Source organism: Podarcis muralis, chromosome 4 (genome assembly GCF_964188315.1).
Source record: "Podarcis muralis chromosome 4, rPodMur119.hap1.1, whole genome shotgun sequence".
Taxonomy (NCBI): domain Eukaryota; kingdom Metazoa; phylum Chordata; class Lepidosauria; order Squamata; family Lacertidae; genus Podarcis; species Podarcis muralis.
This window is the reverse complement of record NC_135658.1, coordinates 68,866,470-68,887,291: the sequence shown is the minus strand read 5'-3', so window position 1 is coordinate 68,887,291 and position 20,822 is coordinate 68,866,470. Positions and strand designations below refer to the sequence as shown.

Here is a 20,822-nt window from a genome sequence, read left to right as displayed (position 1 = left end):
TTTTCAGGTTGCTACTAGCTCAGTCAGACTGGATATGCAGGATTTCTGAGAAGCTCTAGCATAGCCTTTTGTAGAACTGGTGCCCTCGATATATTTTAGACCACAGCTCCCATCCCATCATCCCCAGCCTGCATAGCTATGGTGGCTGGGTCTTCTGTGAGGTATAGTTGAATGCATCTGCAGGGCACCAAATCCTAAAATACATTCATTCTTTCAGCCAAATTCTTCTTATTGGGTAAAGACTGATGAACAGGTTCTTTAGTTTTGAAAACAGTGGCAATAATGAGCTCAAATGAAGCGAAGTGTCCAGTCTAGCCACCCAGAAGGTGCTACTTAGCCTGGGGGTGTACTCGAATTTCAGTGCCAACCAAACAACAACCAAATAACGAACTTAGAAATAGATTTTTAGGTGTTGTAGAAACTTAATTGGGTTGCATGAGGGTATCAAGAGCCCACCAGCACCGACATCTGGAAGCGCCATGTTGGCGATCCCTGTCTTTCAAATTGTGCTCTGGACAAGAAACTGGGATCAGACCAACTGTGTGTCAGTGACTCATCTGGGATCATTGGCTTGGCCATTGCCAGGAGTAACAAAGGAAATAGATTTTAAGTTATTTTTCTAGTATTGATCAATCCTATTCTTCAATTCTGTAATGTTCTCTGTTTGCCTGGGTTGGTGGGAATGACAAGGAGAGGTACCCGAGGAGTAAATTTCTGAACTTGTCCCTCTATTTTCCTTACAGGTACTAATATGGTTAATGCTGGAAACATGAATGGGTCTGGAAATTTGATGGATTTCCTGGATGAACCTTTCCCCGATGTTGGGACATATGAAGACTTTCATACCATTGATTGGTTGAGGGAGAAGTCACGTGACACAGACAGGCATAGAAAGGTAAGGGGAAAAATATTTCAAAAGCAGGGAGCATTTCTGATAGCTAAAGTGGTAGATCATTAACCCCTACACACCCAAATTGATAGGTCTGACCTTTTCATAAACCACTTTGAGATTTTATTACAATCACATGTATAAAATGTTATGAAATAAAGAAATCAAAATGACTGAAGTAATACTTTGAGAAAAGGTTGAAGGAACTTGCCATCAAAGACGAGGCATATTTCAAAATCCACTTCTGGAGGAATATGAATCTTTAGACTACTGCAGGGATAGTCAACATGGTGCTCTCTGAATGTTTCTGGTCTACACCTCTGATGATGGTGATAATTTCATTATTTATACTCCACCCATCATCCCTGAGTATTAGCCATGTTGGCTGGGACTGACGGAGTTTGGAGTCCAACGGCATCTGGAAGCGCCATGTTGGCGATCCCTGTCTTTCTCAATGCTTAAATTATTCTTTCAAAATCATGTATACTGCATTATGTGGTTGTCTGTTAAGGGAAAGACCTAGAAGAAAATAAGCAGCTTTTGCCTTACAGCAAGACAGACTATCAAATATCAGTGTCCAAATTTCATCAAGGAATCCTAACATTTTCATGCATTTATGTGAACCAAAACTCTGCTTTAACTGTATTCCATGCAAATCCTGTATACACATTTGCAGTGTAAACAAATGCAAATATTATGCGATCAGAGCATACACATGTTGTTGTTTTTCTGTTGGGCTGCTTGGTTATATAGAACTGTACTATATAAAAATTGCATGTATTTCAAGTAAACACTATTTTTTCCCTTCCAGATTACAAACAAAAGCAAGGAGTCAATATGGGAGTTCATCAAAAGTTTACTAGATGCCTGGTCGGGATGGGTTGTGATGCTTCTTATAGGACTGCTGGCAGGTATTTTCAAGAAAGTCTTATGCTATGTTGACCAATGTAGACATTCTCAGCTTCCCTATGAGGGCATCTGCATAAATTGAGTTTATGCGTGCGATCCCTAACATTTCAGCATGCCGAAGGGAAGATGTAGCTATGCTTCATGCTTTGGGATATGTGTGTAAAATCGCATGTTGAACATTGACCTAGATTTTTTTTTTTATATTAACCAGAAATAGGCGCTCTCTGTGAAAATATTCCTGTGAATGTAAATGCTTTAATAAGCTCATGTTTTGTTGACACTAATATGCCCATTTCTTGGCCTTGACTAAATTTATGCTACAAAAATAGGCATTAATAAAAGGAAAGTTGTATCACTGGAAATGTGGAATCAAACTTGTAGCTCCCTGAATGGATTATATGCATCCTCTTTATCTATGCTTTTATTTTTCAAATGCCAAATATTTAGATTTCTGTTCCAAATGTAGACCAAATAAGATTTTACAAACAGATTTCAACTATCACCGGGCTTAATTGCTGGGAACATTTTAGGTGAAGCCATAAATGGTTAGCAGGAATTAGAAGTATTATTATTTTTTTAAATTGCCTGAGCCAGGTGATTTTATAGCTGTTTTATTTTCAGGCATTTGCCAGTTTACTAGCAACTCTGTTACTAACTGGTGTTTTGGCTTACTATCAGTTAATAGGCCGTATATCTTCATAGTACTGTGATGACTGAAAAAATATAAAGAAAATAAAAAAATTAATAAATCCCTGAATTAAAATAGTTTGCCCAGGAGGGGCTTTTGCATGTGAACAGAACTTTAGTGTACATATGGAACAAGTTTACTCTTCATTACCAGTGTCCATACAGATCCAAGAGTGCATAACTTTAACTGTTTTCAGTGTTATGGTGAACGGAAAAGCCTATACAGTTTTGGATCTCTTTGTATGCACCAGCAAACTGAACTCAAGTGTTGGAGAACATATTTGGCAAATTACTGCTTTGTAATTTTTGGATTGGTCTGTATAAAGCTATTGCAACACAGTCCCAGTACTGCATGATTCTTTAGCTACCACTGGATGTCGCTGTTGTGCTATATAATTTGAAAAAGTTATCAGATCAGACGTGTGCAAAAATAAAATAAAAAGCCATTGTACATTTTAGTTATGTAGTGTAGGTAAATTATACCTTCTGGTCTTCACAATGTAAGTGACGTCCCTTAAATCGTTTTTTTATATATTTTTCTATTTTAAGTGACAGGGCATTGAGATTAATAAGCACACAAGATGCTTGCTTGTTCATCTGGTGGCCTGATCCTGGCATGAGACCTGCACAGTAGTCCCACCACCAGTTTTGACCTCGGTTTCGACCCCATTGATTTTATTGGCACATGGAGCAGTCTAGACGAGAACATATTTACTTGCGCTGCAAACATACTCTTGTCTGGCCGAATGAGCTTGCTTGTGTGCGATTAGGGGAGCCTGTTGTTTAGAAATTCTCTGTGCCGAGCCAAGAAAAGCAGATGGCATTTAAAAGGAAACATTGCACAGTAAACTCTACAGGAAGGTAAAAGAGAACTTCCCTTTATCTTCTGTTTTCCCAGGTCTCTCTCAACCCCCTCATGTGCGTTTTAAGGACACGTGTTCTTGAAATGGCCCCGCAGCCCTGAGACAATTTTGTGGATAGGGAGTCATAAATTACATAGACAGGCGGAGAGTGGGATAAACTCTTATTTTGGTCACCACAGGGTGGTGATTCAACATAGAGTTGACTGTGAATGCCACCTGTTTATGGATTGATTCATATTTATGGGTTTTCTTTGAGAACCACATTCATTTCTCTTACATTCAAATGTCTGGGTTTTTCCCTTAGACATATACTTCGTGTATTAATGTCTGTCCCCCCCCCCCACTTGCCAGGCACATTAGCTGGAGTTATCGATTTGGCGGTGGACTGGATGACAGATCTGAAAGAAGGTGTCTGTTTATCCGCATTCTGGTACAGCCATGAGCAGTGCTGCTGGACATTTAATGAAACTTCTTTTGAGGACAGGGACAAATGTCCGCAGTGGCAAAAGTGGTCTGAACTTCTAGTTAACCAGTCTGAGGTATGTCTACACCTTTCAAATAATTTTCACTGTTCTTCCCTGCGCGGTTAATATTTTAGCAAGGAACTCTCATTAAAATGTGTTCTACCAAACTTGAAAGGAGTCCTGGAGAGATTATTGGTTTGCTGAAGGAAGGAGAAAGAAGGTATGCTTTGTCATTGAAGTCTTATCTAATTAGGACCAAGGCAAGTTAGTTCAAAACAATATGGAGCCTGCAAATTACCTGAAATTCACAGGAGAGGGAGTGTGCCACTCACTGCACCTGCTTCTATGACTTGAACGTGTGCAAAAAGTTTTGCTCATAAGCACAGCAGCTGAGATGATGCCATCTTTCATCTAAAACCAACATAATAATCATATTCCACATAGATTAAAGTTGTAATTCAACTAATTCAATTACCTAACACAGGACTCCAGCACTATAGCCATGGCACGATGCTGGCTCTCATGAGAATGGAGTTACAGGGCGCTTAAGAGCATTATTGGAATCACTCTCCTCGTTCACATATGTACATGTCTAATGCTTGGCAGAACCACAGGAACATAGAAAGCTGCCTTTGTCCATTTGGCTTAGCATGTCCTGTGCTGACCAAAAGAGACTCTCTGGGGATTTGAATGGCAGGCTTTCCCAGCCTACCTGAAAGCACCAGGGATTGACCTTGGAACTCTTTGCATGCAGAGCATGTGCTCTCCACCACTGAAATATGGCTGCCTCCCTTTCTAATTGCTATTGTACAAACTTTATATCCTCCTGTCACTTTTATGAAATGTTCACACTAAGAATGGAAAATGATTAGCTTTATGTAGGCAATCCTTAAAGGGCAGTGTCTCGGATGTAATATTTTCAGACTCTTCCTTATCTGCGCCTGATGAATTCTGCTTGTCATAGCTAATGGAATTTGACAGATTGAAGACATGGATATAGATGGATATTTTTGCAACACCATTTTACCCTGAGGTTTCGTGCCTTTTCGTGGCTTCAGAGCTGTTTGTCACACTGCAGTTATGAATTCTGACACCTGTCAGAATTGTCTTAATTAGTGTGTGTGTGTGTGTGTGTGTGTGAGAGAGTGTGTGTGTGTGTGTGTGTGTGTGTGTGTGTGTGTGAGAGAGAGAGAGAGAGAGAGAGAGAGAGAGAGAGAGAGAACCTCTATAGCAGATGCCTGGTGTATAAAAATGAATGGGTGAAGAATGGGTGAGATGAATGGGTGCCAGAAGCTATGCCACCTGTAAATCAGCTGCCCCATTACTATTATGTCACAGATTTGTCCTGTAGTTACTAAATATGAGAGTCGGTATAGTATTGGGCTAAGCCATTGGGCAACTAAACCGGCTGTGTTAGGACAACAGTAAACAGTGGTTTGTGTACCCCCTCTCCCTTGCCTGGACTGGCTGTGAGAAGATTGTAAACTTTTGCTTTTGTTCTTTACTAACTGAAATTGAGTGCTCCCCCCCCCCCCAAAAAAAACTGTGAGCTGTCTTTGCTTGTTTCAGTAAACCACAGGCTAACCAAAACTTAGGGTATGGACACCAAAATTCAGTTAATTAAAAATGGAAGTGGAAGCTTGAGGTCTTCTCGCTGCCATACCAGAGAAGGAGGTTGGGAATACACAGCCCTAAAGCTAATGCATGATGTAACCCTAAAGCATGATTTTCTTTCTGGCCAAGTCAAGCCATTGCCTCTCAACTTAACACCTTGCGGGGTTGAGGCCAAAATTCTGCTGTAAGCTCCTTGGAGGAAGGACGAACCTAGTAACACCCATGGTTTGATTTTGACTGATGAAAGGAAATGAAAGTACCTTAGGGGCATTCAAATACCTGTGGGAAAAGCTGAGTCTTAAAGCATGGTTGGAAACATAGGTCTTTTATCTCCGTGGGACTTAGGCTGAAGACATACGTAACATTTTGAGCATGAGAGATCTGGGTACACACAGTCTCCATGCCACAAAACATTCATTTCCAGAGCAGAGAATGCAAATTCTCAAACCAGTTCCACCAGATTTAGGTTTGTCGAAAACAGGCAGCCCTCCTAGCCTTTCTCTAAAATATATCTCTTAAGTTTTTATATCTGTGATTTAAGGGGTGGGAGTGGTAGGAACCAAGCCCAGCAACAGTTTAGCTACATTGAGAGGACAAAGAGGTTCTCTTCCAAGTATTTTGAGAACCAAATTTTCAAGAGCAGCCTCTCTTAACTCCAAGGCTATTCACACTGGTATGGACCTTGATTTGCAAACAAAGCCCATCCTGTAAAGGAATAATGATTATTGCCATAGCTGGCTCTTGTTTAAAGCTCTATGGGAAGACGTTCATGGGGAAATTTAAACAAATGCTCTTCAGCTGTGGCAATAAGGATTACTCACGGCTTCAGTAAGTGTCAAAACAGAGATGCCATTAATATTTTCTTTAGCTGGGGATAAGCAAATCCAGCTGTCAAAATTGGTGAGAAGAGCCACCCAATTAATAATTGTTCTGTGCAAATAGGTAAGACAAAGGGACTAGTGGGAGGTGTGGGCAGACCCACGCCTGCTGAGTGGTAATCCCTTTTTAGTTTTTGCAGCAGTAAAGCATTTTGAGTCATCCTATGGTGAAATGCCATTCTTATTCATGTACAAGAAGCTTCACATTGATTCCATGTGATTTAACAAGGGGTTAAGGACCCAGCTATTAGATGAGCTGTTAGCTGAAACCTCCCTTATCCGGTGTACGGACCACAGGAAACTGCCATATCCTGAGCTGGGAACATTCATAGAATAGCATTACAGAATTGCAATTCAGGAATATGCAGCTGTCCAATATGGGGATCAAACCTGCAACCTTGGCATTATCACCACCATTCTCTAACCAGTTGAGCTATCCAGTTGGTTGGTCCATTTTGCTAAGTAATGTCTACACTGAATGGCAGCCGGTGTTTAGGATTTCAGGTCAGAGTCTTTACCAGTATGTATGGGCAGTGATTGAACCAGAGAGCTTCTGCCCTCAAGGCAAATGCTCTCCCACTAAACTGTGGCTCTTAGCACAACCTTCGCTTCTTGCCAGTAAGGGTGACTTCAGGGGTATCCAATCTGGGGCTGATGGGAGTTGTAGTTCAGCAGTATTCATACTGAGAGTTACTTACATCTACTTACTTTCCCCTATGCATTATCTTAAAAAAGAAAAACACTATTGACTGTGTGGGGAGGGAATGGGTGACAATTCAAGTGTCCCTCCTGACTGCCTGTATCTGTGTTCATTTGTCCTGCATAATCCTTGCTTTTTAGGGATTATGGGGCAGACCCTTTTCTACATGTGTTGAGTAATTTTTCTCTTGGGCAGTTAATAATGAATATTTTCCAAATGTCTTGCCAGCTCCCACAGTGGTTTAGCATCTGTTTAAATATGGTTTGCAGTATAGTTGTGGCGGCCATGCACTGTATTTATAAAGAGTTTAGTGTTTCCTACCCCCAGCTGCATTTTCTGTATGAATTGCTTTAGTGTGGGTGCCCAATTCTGCGACAACCCCGATATAGGTCTCCCTGAGTTCTGCAGTGATGGCTACTGCTTAAGTGTGTGCAGAACTGCAGTCAAGAAGCAGATATTTGTACTGTTGGAGAAACATTGGGCGTCTCCAGCCTGTCGCTATGTGGCTGGAGGGATACAAGTGCAACTGCAAATTTAGGTTTCACTCCAGCACAGAAAATACTTAGAAAAAAACCAAACAGACTTTTTGCAGCTAGGAAAGTGATGGGAAATTGCATGGGAAAGTGTTTCATTAGGAAGATGTATAAACACTCCACAAGCAAATTGGAATGAATGCTCATTGTCATACAACCACCCCAGAAACAAATCAGAAGGAATGCTTAGTACAGACTGCCTAAGCTATGTGCAAACAAATTGGGATGGTGGCTGAATAAACGGGTTATTTGGAGAAACTCAGTGACTATGTAATAATGGCTGCTGAGCACTTTCCCAGTGGGTGATGGTTGTGGCCCCTCGCTCTCGGCCACCATCCACACTAGCCTGGGCATGCACGTTGGCTTGCCCCTCAAAGAGAATTCCCCTCAGCTGGTGGGATCTTGGGACCAGTTTTCCCACCCAAAAGGGTTTTTCAAATGAGCCAATTTGTGGCCCCTCCAGGAGGGCAGAGCCTTGCTTTCTGGCCAGCGATTGGCTGCTGCCTTTGGAGGAGAATGGTGGCAATGTAATAAATACAGTAAACCCTCAACTTATGTGCATTTAACTTGCATACATTCAGTTTTACGTGCTTGGCAAAAAATTTAAAAAAAATAAATAAAAAGGAGGCGTGCATCCTTTGGCAATCCCACCTGCCATTGCACCTAGTATGTTTTGACTATATGTGATTTTGGCTTCAGGCGTGATCCCCAGAATGTAACCCTTGCATAAGTAGTGGGCTTTCTTTGCTGCAATAGCCCTGTCATTAAATTCAGGGAAGAAACCTAGCCCCAAAGCGTCTCTTATTTATATAGCAACTAGCAGAAACATAGTACTTGTTGGATTGGTTTAACAGTTGTTTGTTCTTGGTTTCTTTCTCTCTCTCTTTCCTCCCTCTAGGGTGCAAGCGCTTACATTCTAAATTATTTTCTTTACATTTTGTGGGCTCTATTGTTTGCTTTCCTGGCTGTCTCCCTTGTCCGGGTTTTTGCTCCCTACGCCTGCGGCTCTGGAATTCCAGAGGTAAGGTTTTTTTTGCTTTCATTCTGGATTGACAGGCATTTCAAAACGGGGGGTGGGAATAATTTCCTAATTTCCAATGCTTGAGGGTGGTTTAGAGTGAAGGTTTGAAAAAGACGTGGGGGAATCTGCTAAAGGAGATGGAATCGGGAGTGAAAATGAAGAAACCTTTTGGTGTTAAAGTAGCATCTGCTTTGTATTTTTAGAGACTTAGCTTTCACAGGTCTTTTTTAAAAAAACACCTCTTCAAAATTTGCATCGGCTTCACAAAATCTAGAGCTGCCAACCACTTTTGTTCTTCCTGCCTTCCAGATAAAGACCATCTTGAGTGGTTTCATTATAAGGGGCTACCTAGGCAAGTGGACCCTCTTAATCAAAACAGTAACTTTGGTTCTGGTGGTGTCTTCCGGACTCAGCCTTGGCAAAGAAGGGCCGCTGGTGCACGTGGCTTGTTGCTGTGGCAACTTTTTCAGCAGCCTCTTCTCCAAGTACAGCAAGAACGAGGGAAAGAGACGAGAGGTAACGTCGGGCTTTGCAATTTCCTTGCCTCACCTCGTAAACTTATGTGTATTTTCCACAGACTCTTTAACTTGCGTGTGTGTCATTATTTCCGTGCTTAGGTGCTTTCAGCCGCCGCTGCTGCCGGTGTCTCTGTTGCCTTTGGAGCACCAATCGGTGGTGTCCTTTTTAGCCTAGAAGAGGTAAGAAGCAACTTGGGCTATGCAGAAACCCACAGGTTTCCTGAAGATTCTATGCAGGCCACACTCAGCCACATCCGTACCAGACCAGAGAAACCTGGGAACTGTGGCTTGTTAAAGGGTGCTGTGAGTTGTAAGGAGGACCTTATTCCTTGCACATAGCTACAATTCTCATAATTTGCTAGGAAGGGGGATTGCTTGGTTGTTAAAGTGCTCATGGAATTAATAGCTCTGTGAGGGGACTAGCAGTCTGCTAAAAAACTCTCAGAAACTTGTGAGTAGTGACCCTCCCAGTTTCCTATTTAGCAGATGGGTAGGTGCTGTGGTCTAAACCACAGAGCCTAGGGCTTGCTGATCAGAAGGTCAGCGGTTCAAATCCCTGCAACGGGGTGAGCTCCCGTTGCTCAGTCCCTGCTCCTGCCAACCTAGCAGTTCAAAAGCACAAGTGCAAGTAGATAAATAGGTACCGCTCTGGCGGGAAGGTAAAAGGTGTTTCCATGCGCTGCTCTGGTTCGCCAGGAGCGGCTTAGTCATGCTGGCCACATGACCCGGAAGCTGTACGCCGGCTCCCTCGGCCAGTAAAGTGAAATGAGCGCCACAACCCCAGAGTCGTCCGCGACTGGACCTAACGGTCAGGGGTCCCTTTACCTAGGCTGCCACTGCTACTCTGGTGCAGCTGCCACTGCTGGTTCCCTTTCCTTTCCCCAGCACCATCCCAAAGTCTGGGAAAGAGCTGATTCCCCTCTGCAATGTATTTGCATAAATATACATGGATATCGCAAAATTAATACAGCACAGTTTTTCTGTTGTCCTCTTCCAGAGTCTGGGTGGGGGTGGGTGGGATCTTTTTAAAGATTTGTGTGACACAGACAGTGCACCCTTTCCCTCACAAATCTCAGGGGAATACAGTTGTACCTTGGAAGTCGAACAGTTTAGTTCCCAAACGTTTTGGCTCCCGAACATTGCCAACCCAGAAGCGACTGTTCCGGTTTACAAACTATTTTTGGAAGCTGAGTGTCCGACAGGGCTTCCATGGCTTCCAATTGGCTGCAGGAGCTTTCTGCAGCCAATCTGAAGCCGCAATTTGGTTTGGGAAGTTGAACGGACTTCCGGAATGGATTCTGTTCAACTTCCAAGGTACGACTGTACCTTTGAAAGCAATGGATATGGGCATGTTTTAAAATGCACTGTGTAACTTAATGCTGATTTCCAATGGGAAACACTCTAGTTGTTATTGATTGATTCTATTTTCTCTCAGGTGAGTTATTATTTTCCGCTGAAGACTCTCTGGAGATCCTTTTTTGCTGCCCTCGTTGCTGCTTTTACCCTGAGATCCATCAATCCATTCGGAAACAGCCGCCTGGTTCTGTTTTATGTGGAGTATCACACGCCTTGGTACATGGCCGAACTTTTCCCCTTCATTCTGCTGGGAGTTTTTGGAGGTTTGTGGGGGACGCTTTTCATCCGATGCAACATTGCCTGGTGCAGGAGGCGCAAAACCACCAAGCTTGGAAAGTACCCGGTCTTAGAGGTCATCGTGGTGACTGCCATCACTGCCATCATTGCTTTCCCCAATCCGTACACTCGCAGGAGCACCAGCGAGCTCATCTCAGAACTGTTCAACGACTGCGGCGCTCTGGAGTCCTCGCAGCTCTGCGACTACATAAATGACCCCAATATGACGAGGCCTGTGGACGATATTCCTGACAGACCGGCTGGGGTTGGAGTGTACATGGCTATGTGGCAACTCGCCCTGGCTCTGGTTTTTAAAATCATCATCACAATATTTACCTTTGGTATGAAGGTAAGTTGCAGTGTCTGTGGCAATTTTGTGGCAGTCTGGTCTCCAATTTTTATTTTTATTTTTTTTAAGTGGTTTAGATGTACAGTGGTACCTCTAGATCCAAACAGGATCCGTTCCGGAGCCCCGTTCACATCTAGAGGTAAACGTAACTAGCGATGGCGTGTCTGCGTATGCGCGTGTCAGGGAACTGACATTGGAGCCAGAGGCGGAGGCAAGGCTCCCAAGCGATGCTGGAGAAGGGCCCAGCAGGGAGAGAGGCAGCTCATCAGCTGGGGAAGGAAATGAGCGTAACACCAGGGATAAAGGGGGGCAGATGGGAGAATCGGCGAGGGGGCTCCAGGACTCCTCGCCGGAGACCAGCGGGGAGAGCACGGGTCCTCCGCTACCCACACCCTCTCTGCACAGAAGACTTCCGCGCAGGGAGAGTAGGAGGAGACTTGGAGTCAAACAGCTTTTATGCTGGAAAAGGTTTAAGAAACGCCCACTGACGGATTCTGCTAGCGACTGAAACAGCCACGAAGTGAAGGGCTGTCCAGACAGAAAAGGCTGAACCAGGCACACTAGCCAGGAGTGGCGGCAACTTACGCACGAGCAACCCCTATAATCATTACAGCGCGTGTCGCTTTTTGCCGTTTCTGCGCATGCGCGTGACGTCATTTTGAGCGTCTGTGCATGCGCAAGCAGCGAAACCCAGAAGTAATGCGCTCCGTTACTTCTGGGTTGCCGAGGAGCGCAACTCGAACGCTCTCAACTCAAAGCATATTTAACCCGAGGTATGACTGTAATGCTAAGATAGACCATGGCTTAACTCCCAGCGGTGCAGGAGCGAAGCCCCCACTGTTTTGGCAGTGTGTACCAAGATGCTGCATGTTCACTTTGAAACCATTGTTTTCTTTTGCACAGTTCATTCTAGTTCAGAGAATAGAGCTTAGAAACCATTGCATTTTGGGTAGTCAAAGCAATTGGATGTCAAGTGTGAGACGTTCTTCCCTCTGGAGGCACATGGAGACATACATCCCCCCCCCATCCTCTTTTGTGCATCTCTTAACTGATGCAAGGGGATAAACTGTATAAACCCAATTCACAAATAGTGTAACATGAGCAACTTGGCACCTCCCCATTTCTTGTGTTGAAGGAATTTTTGACATGGCAGCATTCTGGCAAGGCTCAGCTTCCCCCTTCTCTAGACTCCTTAAGCTTTTCTGAAATCCCTGGATTGAAATAAGAACTTATGGGCTGCTGACAGGAAGTAAAGTTGTTGCATTAGCTGACCAATGTTAAATGGCAGCCTAATCAACTTGTCATGCCATTGGCAAAAACTACACTGGAAGTATTTTAATTTTGTTTTGGACGCTGTCCAAAGGCTGGGGAGAATGTGCAGTTGGACAGAGTTGTTCCGAATGCCTAAACTGCTGACAGCACATGAGGTCCCTTTATGATCTGATTGTGGCAACTTTTTGATTTGACCGATTGTGGATTCTTGTGCCAAGACCTTCCAATTTGTGTGTGTGTGTTGTTAAGAGTTCGTATTGTTTGCATCCCACGAGCTTGCTTTCAAACAAACCTCACATATTAGCTTGGATAGGTTTGCAGGGCAAGTATTAGACATAACTTGAAGAACACACAAAAACCAGTGGCGTGGTATGGTTGTTTGGCTCAGCATAGTTACCTCTCTCTGTTTTTGTTCTGGCCCACGAGACCCAGACCCAAAGTAAGAATGTCAGAGCCCCAGATCCGATCTTCACCCTCAAAAACGCTACACGGGGGAGAATCTTTTCTGAAGTGATTTTTCCATTCTATACTTTTCTGGTATAATTTCAAAAAATTCCACGGCCGTGAACTGGAAATGGACCTTATTAAACAAAAACCTGCTATATGTTCTCCTCTGCTTGTCTTTTATTGTTTTCTTTATTTGTAAAAATCACTTTTATTTTAATACTGAATTAAGACCTCCTGTTTTTCTGGCTAGGTGTGGTGAGGAATTTTTACAGATGAAAACTTCCACGCACAAAAGATTGGGAATTCAATATGAGCTTAACTGATATGCATGTCATGTAGCATGAAAAGGTTAAATTAGCTTTGGGAACATAACTTAGAGTGAGCTAGCTATTTCTATGTCAGCAAAAGCTTGCATGCCGTATACTTGTATGCTGAACTTAACATTCAGCATCAAGAGACACACAATGGCTTCTCAGTTTAGATATTTTATGGTTTTATACTGCTATGTGGTATCTTAATGTAATGTTGTATACCAACCTTAGAACCTATGTGTTAAAGGGTGGGTTATAAAATAATAACAATAACAATAACAACAACAACAACAACAATAATAATAATAATAATAATAATAATAATAATATAATATAATGCTCTGTTAATTTGTTGTTAGTCACGTTTATTAATAATGGTAAGGTTGTTATTGTATACCAGTGGGCGCTGCAACAAAATGTTGCAGTATATCGTCCCATCTAGGAAAGAGGTCCAGCGGCTCGGCCCTTGTCAGTTACTAAGGTGCCTCATAACTTAGTCCTTTACTGCTGCTAATTAAAATGGTTTCACATATTACAAGGAAGCAGAGGGAAGCGAAGTAGAATTAAAGTAATTTCCCCTAATTTTGTAATTCTGGCATGGAGAATAAGCTCGCACGAAATCTGAGTTCATGATCTGTGCTTGCTCCAAATACAGTGGAACCTCATGTTACGTACTGTCCTCCTTACGAATGCTTCAGGTTAAGAGCTCCACTAACCCGGACGTAGATGCTCCTGGTTGCAAACTTTGCCCCAGGATGCCAGCGGAAGTCACGCGCCGGCGCGGCATTAGCGAAAGCGTGCCTCATATTAAGAACGGTTTCAGGTTACAAATGGACCTCCATAACTAATTAAGTTCGTAACTGAGGTACCACTGTACAGGGACATCTTATTTCATGGGAAGTGTGCTAGTTCCCACTTTGTACATTGCATTTCACAGGAAATGTGAAAGGAGAAATCCGATTCAGATTTTGTTTTTTCTCCCACCGTGTCCTCAGGAAGACTAACATTGTCAGCCTACGCACTGATGGCTGCAAATCCTACCCTGCTTACAGGGCAGCAAACCTTGTTGAATTCAACAGCTTCTCTCACTTCATCTCTGTAGTACTAACTGGCCTTTAATAAGATGGTACTGGGATTCAGACTTTGATGCTAAACAATTTCATTACACACGCACAAACACTTGCCTTGGCTTGAGAAATAGCTTTATTATGAAATATGCAATGTATATCCTGCCAGGATGGAGCGAGCAAGTGGAGTGACTGATGTTTTCATTTCACCTTCTGCCTGCTATTCTGACTGGTGACTTGATTGCACGCCAGGCAAGGAAAGGCGTAATTCACAAAGCTCTTGACAAGCAGGGATGCAGGAATGAGCCGCCTGATTTCACCTGTGAAAAGCCAGGCTCCTTGTTAAACATTTTTATGCTGCGTTTGACATGTAATTCAAATCCAATCTAAATTATACAGAAAAGGGCGGTAATAAAGTTGTAAAGTATGCCAAAATGACAGGGGCTCATTTTCAGAAGTTTTAAACAGACAGAATTCTTTTCTTGCTCACTATGCCTGAATCGTTATCAGATTCTGACGAGGAGGAGGAAGGGGGAAAGGCATGCATGTTTTGAGCTGTATGACAAAAAGAAAAGAAAATGTAAAATAGCTAAACTTGGAATAAATTCATAAATGAAATTAGGCAAAGCTGAAATGCTTTTACGACAATCTTAGGCACTACTCTCAAAGTTGGATACATCCAGTCATATATGGGTATCATAAAAGACTAAGAAAGAAAAAGCTTAAAACCCAAGGGCTGTGATAATAATAATTTTTATTATTTAAACCCTGCCCAACTGGCTGGGTTTCCCCAGCCACTCTGGGCAGATTACAGCATATCTAAAAACATAATAAAAACACCAAGCATTAAAAACCTCCCGATACAGGGCTGCCTTCAGATGACTTCTAAAAGTTGTATAATTCTTTATCTCCTTGACATCTGAAGGGAGGGCGTTCCACAAGGAATGCGCCCCTACCTGTGGCCCTCTCAGTGCTGTTGAGCTCTGACAAAATTAAGATCTGTATGTATCATTTATGTCAGAGGGAGCTGGTAAAGTATGGCTGGTTTCCCTTGTCATTCTGGTAACATTGCCTTGTTGATGTGACCCTACCTTGTGGCTGGATTTATATTTTGCCGCATGTGAAGAAGTAGACTCTCATTTTGAAAGCTTACATTGCTACCCATCTGCTTAGGTATCCTTTTTAAGTGTGGTATATAACAAACTTAACAGGTTTAATCCACAGACAGGTTGTGGATTAAAATTTGGCATGAGATGCTTTCGCAAGTTATTTATTGTACTTTAAAATCGTCTTCATGGTATGCAGTCAAGTTGACCTTTTGAGAATCGGACTTTTCACTTCCGCTTATGTTATTTGAGATCCCTTCAGGACTCTTCATACCTAGTATGGCTGTGGGAGCTATCGCTGGAAGAATAGTTGGGATCGGAGTGGAGCAGTTGGCCTACCATCACCATGACTGGATCATCTTCCGGAACTGGTGCCGGCCAGGAGCTGACTGTGTTACCCCAGGACTTTACGCCATGGTGGGAGCTGCAGCTTGTTTAGGTACAATATGTGACTTTTCTCTTGGTTGTATGTAATGTGGTATTTAAATAGGGACATGGATGGCACTGTGATCTAAACCTCCGAGCTTCTTGGGCTTGCCGATCAGAAAGTTGGTGGTTCGAATCCCCACAACGGGGATTCATTGCTGGGGTCTTTTTTTAAGTTTTAAGAAATACATTCATGGATGTATTTACTGATGCAATGCTACTTTATGGAAAATAGTTTTAACCTCTATCATGCCTGGGTTGTTGTTTTTTAAAATAAACTTTAGATTAAAAAAATCAACAGTGCTTCTGATTTAGGATTCGTAGATTATCCTGGTATACTGCTAATGATACCCATGTATGTTGCAAATCATTTCCATTACCAAAGGTCCTCTCACTCTTTCGACAGGCGGAGTCACCAGAATGACAGTCTCTCTTGTCGTGATCATGTTTGAGTTAACAGGAGGATTGGAGTACATAGTACCCTTGATGGCTGCAGCTGTCACTAGCAAATGGGTAGCTGATGCCTTTGGCAAAGAAGGGATCTACGAGGCACACATACATTTGAACGGCTATCCATTTCTGGATGTGAAGGATGAGTTCACCCACAGAACACTGGCCACTGATGTCATGAGGCCTAGGCGCGGAGAGCCGCCTCTCTCCGTCCTGACCCAAGACAGCATGACGGTGGAAGATGTGGAGACGTTAATCAAGGAGACGGACTACAACGGCTTTCCAGTGGTGGTTTCTAAAGACTCTGAACGCCTTATAGGCTTTGCACAGAGGCGGGAGTTGATTCTTGCCATAAGTAAGTAACGAGTCTGTATTGTCTAGAGATATGCTTACTGTTATAGATGACATAGAAGAAGAACAGAGGAGAGGAGTAAGAGGGCTGTGTAGGGGTGAGGGATCAGGTCTCAAAAGACCTAAGCTTGGCATGTCATCTCAGTGATTCACTAGGTAGGGAGAGCGTGGAGGCCGCTGTTGCCTGGCCCTGCTGCCTTCACTCCATGCAGAGCAGGCTCCTTACCAACGTGTGGAAAGTGACGGAGGCGACAGAGCCAGTGAGTGCATTCCTGCTCCACCGTCATGCCATTGGAATCATGTACGCGTTGAATGCCTGAGTAGGACTTATGCCTCCTTTTGAAGCTCTGCTTTAAAGAGTATAGTTGGGGTTGTATCCAATGCAGCGGCAAATGTGTTCTGCAGGAGAATGCATAATCAAGTTGCTTTTATTGCCATTGCGCAGTAAATTGCGCAATCTCTTTCACTATGAGAGCTAGGACAACTGTTGCGTTGGATTTCTCATTCTGCAACTCATCCATCGGCTAGCACAAGAGTCATTGTGCTAGTGGATAGAGGATGTTGGGTACAACCTATTGATTCCTTCAGGATTAGCATCATAGCATAGTTTTCCCTCTTTTATTACTTCTGTACTTTGCCAGTCTGGTGTCCTTCCAATGTTTTGAACTGCAACTCCCATCAGAAAAGATTGGCAAAAGTTGCATTACAGGGATATACTGTTTGAAGAGAGTTTATATATGCTTCATTTCTCTCTACCTCTCTTTCCCTCTTCAGGCCCATACCTTATTCAAGTTTTAAGTCTGATAAACTGGTTTTGACAAGATTATATTTGAGCTTTGGGAATTTTTTTTTCCGGGGGGGGGGGGGATTGGTGTAGGTGATAGGAAGCACATTGCAATTTCAATAAAGGGTATCATAAAAAGACAGTACAAAAGTTAATGTTTATGTGAACTGCAATAAATTGGAAGATGACAAAGCTTTAGATTTGGCAGTTTTAAGCCAATTGATGCTACAGGAGGCAAACGGCGTTTCTGTGCACCAGAAATGGTTTAGTCCTGCTGCCACTTGACCTGGAAAGCTGTCTGTGAACAAACGCCGGCTCACTTGGCCTGAAAGTAATGAGCGCTGTACCCCATAGTCGCCTTGGACTGTACTTAACTGTCCAGGGGTCCTTTAACAGAATGCAACTGAATTGCAATGGAAAACCTGCGTTTCTGGAGTTTAAAAGTTAGAGTCAATTTGTGCTCCATGATTGATGGAAAAGAAGTGTGTATAGATACAAACACACACTTGTAATAAAGGCCCCTTCTTAAGATCAGCCGCAACTCAAATCAATCAAGAGGAAAAATTGTTGGCTCTAGTTAGGATTTGTGTTTGAACACAGGATATTTTTGGATGGCTTTCCGTGTCCTTGAGCTTTCAGCATGCACACAGGAAATAGAAGGGAAAGGAGAGAGAGAGGGTAAAGGGCATTAGCCTATCTCAGTGCCTTCTTCCGCAATAATTGTTCAGAGGATTTCAATGCAAACATTAGAGAGGGGTAGGATATAGTAGTAGCCATTATTAGAATATATAGTACATAATATATACTGCAATATAGGTACCTAGGGATGCCATTTGTTTAAGACTGTGGTGTTCAAGACTGTGGTTTTCAAAGAGGGCTTCATTTGATGAAGTGAAGGGCCACGAGGGTTGTTGAGTTTGTTTTATGATTTTACCCCAGATTAAAACGACCGGCAGGCGGGATTAGGCCCCAAGTCGGACTTTGGACATGCCTGGTTTAAGAAAACTATTTTTGAAAGTCAAATAAGGACTGTTGCCACAATGTAGGCCATTAAACTAACTCAGGCACACCTAAGTAATCACTTTAGGTCCTGTACACTTTTAAAAAATCGGTATTAAAGAGTCATGATTTAAATAGATCCAACCTCCATGCATTCTGATTCCTCCCCGTTGCCTTACTTCCTTGTTCAGGTAAACTTTAGATTGCTGTTTTACCTAAATTGGGGGATATAGTTTGACTCTAAACTAGAACAGGAAGCCATAGTTTGAAATGGGTTTTCAGTTCTGTTTTAGAACCACCATTTGCTCAGTTTGAACATCATGGCAAACAATGGTCTGCCCAAACCTGGAAGTGAGAATGGATGTCGCATTCATTTTAAGTGTTTTTTCCCTTATCTATCTGTTACGCAGAAAACGCAAGGCAGCGGCAGGATGGTGTAGTCAGCAATTCCATTATCTATTTCACTGAAGAGCCTCCGGAAGTGCCGGCAAACAGCCCTCACCCCCTGAAGCTCCGGCGTATTCTCAATCTGAGCCCCTTTACTGTCACAGACCACACGCCCATGGAAACAGTGGTAGACATTTTCCGGAAGCTTGGACTCAGGCAGTGTCTTGTCACACGCAGTGGGTAAGTGGCTGGATATATGTAACTGAGCAGGCAAAAAAGGGTCTGTAGCTAAGATGCTGGCATAATAAGTCGGAGCTATTTTGCCCTGCTCATTGGATACGTTAGATTTTCGTAGGCTGTCCACATAAATATAATGTAGTAGAAAACTACTTTAGACAACCTTGCTTGATCGTTACTATTTATGACTAGAAAATTATTGTTTGTTTCTGAAAAATTATGGATGGCCTGGGTGAGTCTTCAGGCTACGAAGCTGAAGGAAAATCAGGAGTCTGAAACAAATGTCACTTGTTTCCAAACCTACTTCTAGAAACAAAGGTTGGGGATATGGAGGGATGCAGAAGTGAATACATTTATATGGGAATGAAAACAAGAACAACCTGTGACCTGCTATAATTGTAATACAATGATACTTCTTAAAAAATAATAATTATGGAACAGTTAATTAATCCATATGGAAGGTGAACATAATGATGATGATGATGATAATGATAAATTACTTATACCCCGCCCATCTGGCTGGACCTCCCCAGCCACTCTGGATGAATCCCAACAGAATATTAAAAACACAATAAAACATCAAACATAAAAAATTTCCCTAAACAGGTCTGCCCTCAGATGTCTTCTTAAAGTCAGATAGTTGTTTATTGCCTTGACATCTGCTGGGAGGGCGTTCCACAGGGCAGGCGCCACTACCGAGAAGGCCCTCTGCCTGGTTCCCTGTAACCTCACTTCTTGCAGGGAGGGAATTGCCAGAAGGCCTTCGAAGCTGGACCTCAGTGTCTGGGCTGAACGATGGGGGTGGAGACACTCCTTCAGGTACAGTATACTGGGCCGAGGCCGTTTAGGGCTTTAAAGGTCAGCACCAACACTTTGAATTGTACTCAGAAACATATTGGGAGCCAGTGGTGTTAGAACCAGATTCAGAGTGCAAGAGACCTTCCAGTCTATAATATTTTCAGCATCGGCAGCCCTTGTGAGATAGAGAAATGGGTGGACACCCCAGCTTTTGCACCACAGACTTCTGATAACGTGAACTGGGACTCCTGTGCCAATGCAACTTCCATTTTTCTTTATTTGACTGAGATAAAACATTTTAAGTGGGGCCTCCTAAGTGAACAGGTATTAGCATGGAGGTTTCCACTTGCATGTTCTTGGAAGGGAGAACAGGCAAGAGCAGGTGCTGGTAATATACAAATTTGGGTCTGACAGGTTACCAAAGATTCTTTATCACTTTGAAAATATTTTTCCTTTAAGCTCATAGTTGTGTACCCCTCTCTCTCCTGACGAGAGCAGCATTCATAATGCATGTAATTAAACTGTGGCTATAGACAGCATGACTGCCAAATATTTTGCTGCTGGGGAGGAGTGCCAGCAGAATGTCATTGTTAGCAAATGTTTTGCTTGTGTGTTGAGCTTCTAGCTAGATTTAACTGCGCCTAAAGTGCTTATGAAAATCCTGAACTGAATGACAAATGAAGGGAATTAAGCAGCGGAGGTTTGTTTTTCCACGAACGGAAAGTGCACATGACTTAGGAGCCTACAGGAAGGTGAGGAATTAAAAATAAGAGACAGAAGCTAACTCGAGTGAAACCGTGACCTTGCGAGGAATGCAGAGTATGTCCCTCAGAAGCTCAAATTGGATTCTAAACAGTCTGAAGTCACGACACAGGCCAAGCTTCAGTGGTGGAACAACTGATGTACCTGGCTATAAAGAACATTTTCAAGGTTGGGTGCTTTGAGTGCTCATTTCACAGTTGAAGTAGAAGGCAAGGTGGTATTGAAGAGTGACTTCTAAACCCAACAGCTCATACTTTTCTGATACAGTGGAAACTCTCTGGTTCTTGAGGAATTCACTGGATTTTTGCCTTAAAACTGCTAGTGTGTCAACTTCACTTATCAAGAACCAAACTCTTGTCTGCTTTCCA

The 20,822-nt window shown here is 42.9% G+C and overlaps 1 protein-coding gene and 1 long non-coding RNA gene across 2 annotated transcripts in view; one reads left to right on the top strand and one right to left on the bottom strand.

Annotated features, from left to right (window-relative positions):
• Nucleotides 1-20,822, top strand: part of CLCN4 (chloride voltage-gated channel 4) — a 31,282-nt gene that overhangs the window by 3,918 nt on the left and 6,542 nt on the right. Inside the window, exons 2-11 of the mRNA XM_028727708.2 lie at nt 744-895; nt 1,701-1,800; nt 3,700-3,887; nt 8,436-8,558; nt 8,868-9,074; nt 9,176-9,256; nt 10,512-11,057; nt 15,513-15,699; nt 16,093-16,491; nt 18,681-18,897. Coding sequence (XP_028583541.2) covers nt 752-895; nt 1,701-1,800; nt 3,700-3,887; nt 8,436-8,558; nt 8,868-9,074; nt 9,176-9,256; nt 10,512-11,057; nt 15,513-15,699; nt 16,093-16,491; nt 18,681-18,897 — 2,192 coding nt within the window. The 5' untranslated portion in view covers nt 744-751. The remainder of the gene's footprint in view (nt 1-743; nt 896-1,700; nt 1,801-3,699; nt 3,888-8,435; nt 8,559-8,867; nt 9,075-9,175; nt 9,257-10,511; nt 11,058-15,512; nt 15,700-16,092; nt 16,492-18,680; nt 18,898-20,822) is intronic.
• LOC144327532 (uncharacterized) overlaps nt 14,273-20,822 on the bottom strand; it is a 48,207-nt gene continuing 41,657 nt past the window's right edge. The window contains exon 4 of the long non-coding RNA XR_013392641.1: nt 14,273-14,474. This is a non-coding gene — a long non-coding RNA (uncharacterized LOC144327532). The remainder of the gene's footprint in view (nt 14,475-20,822) is intronic.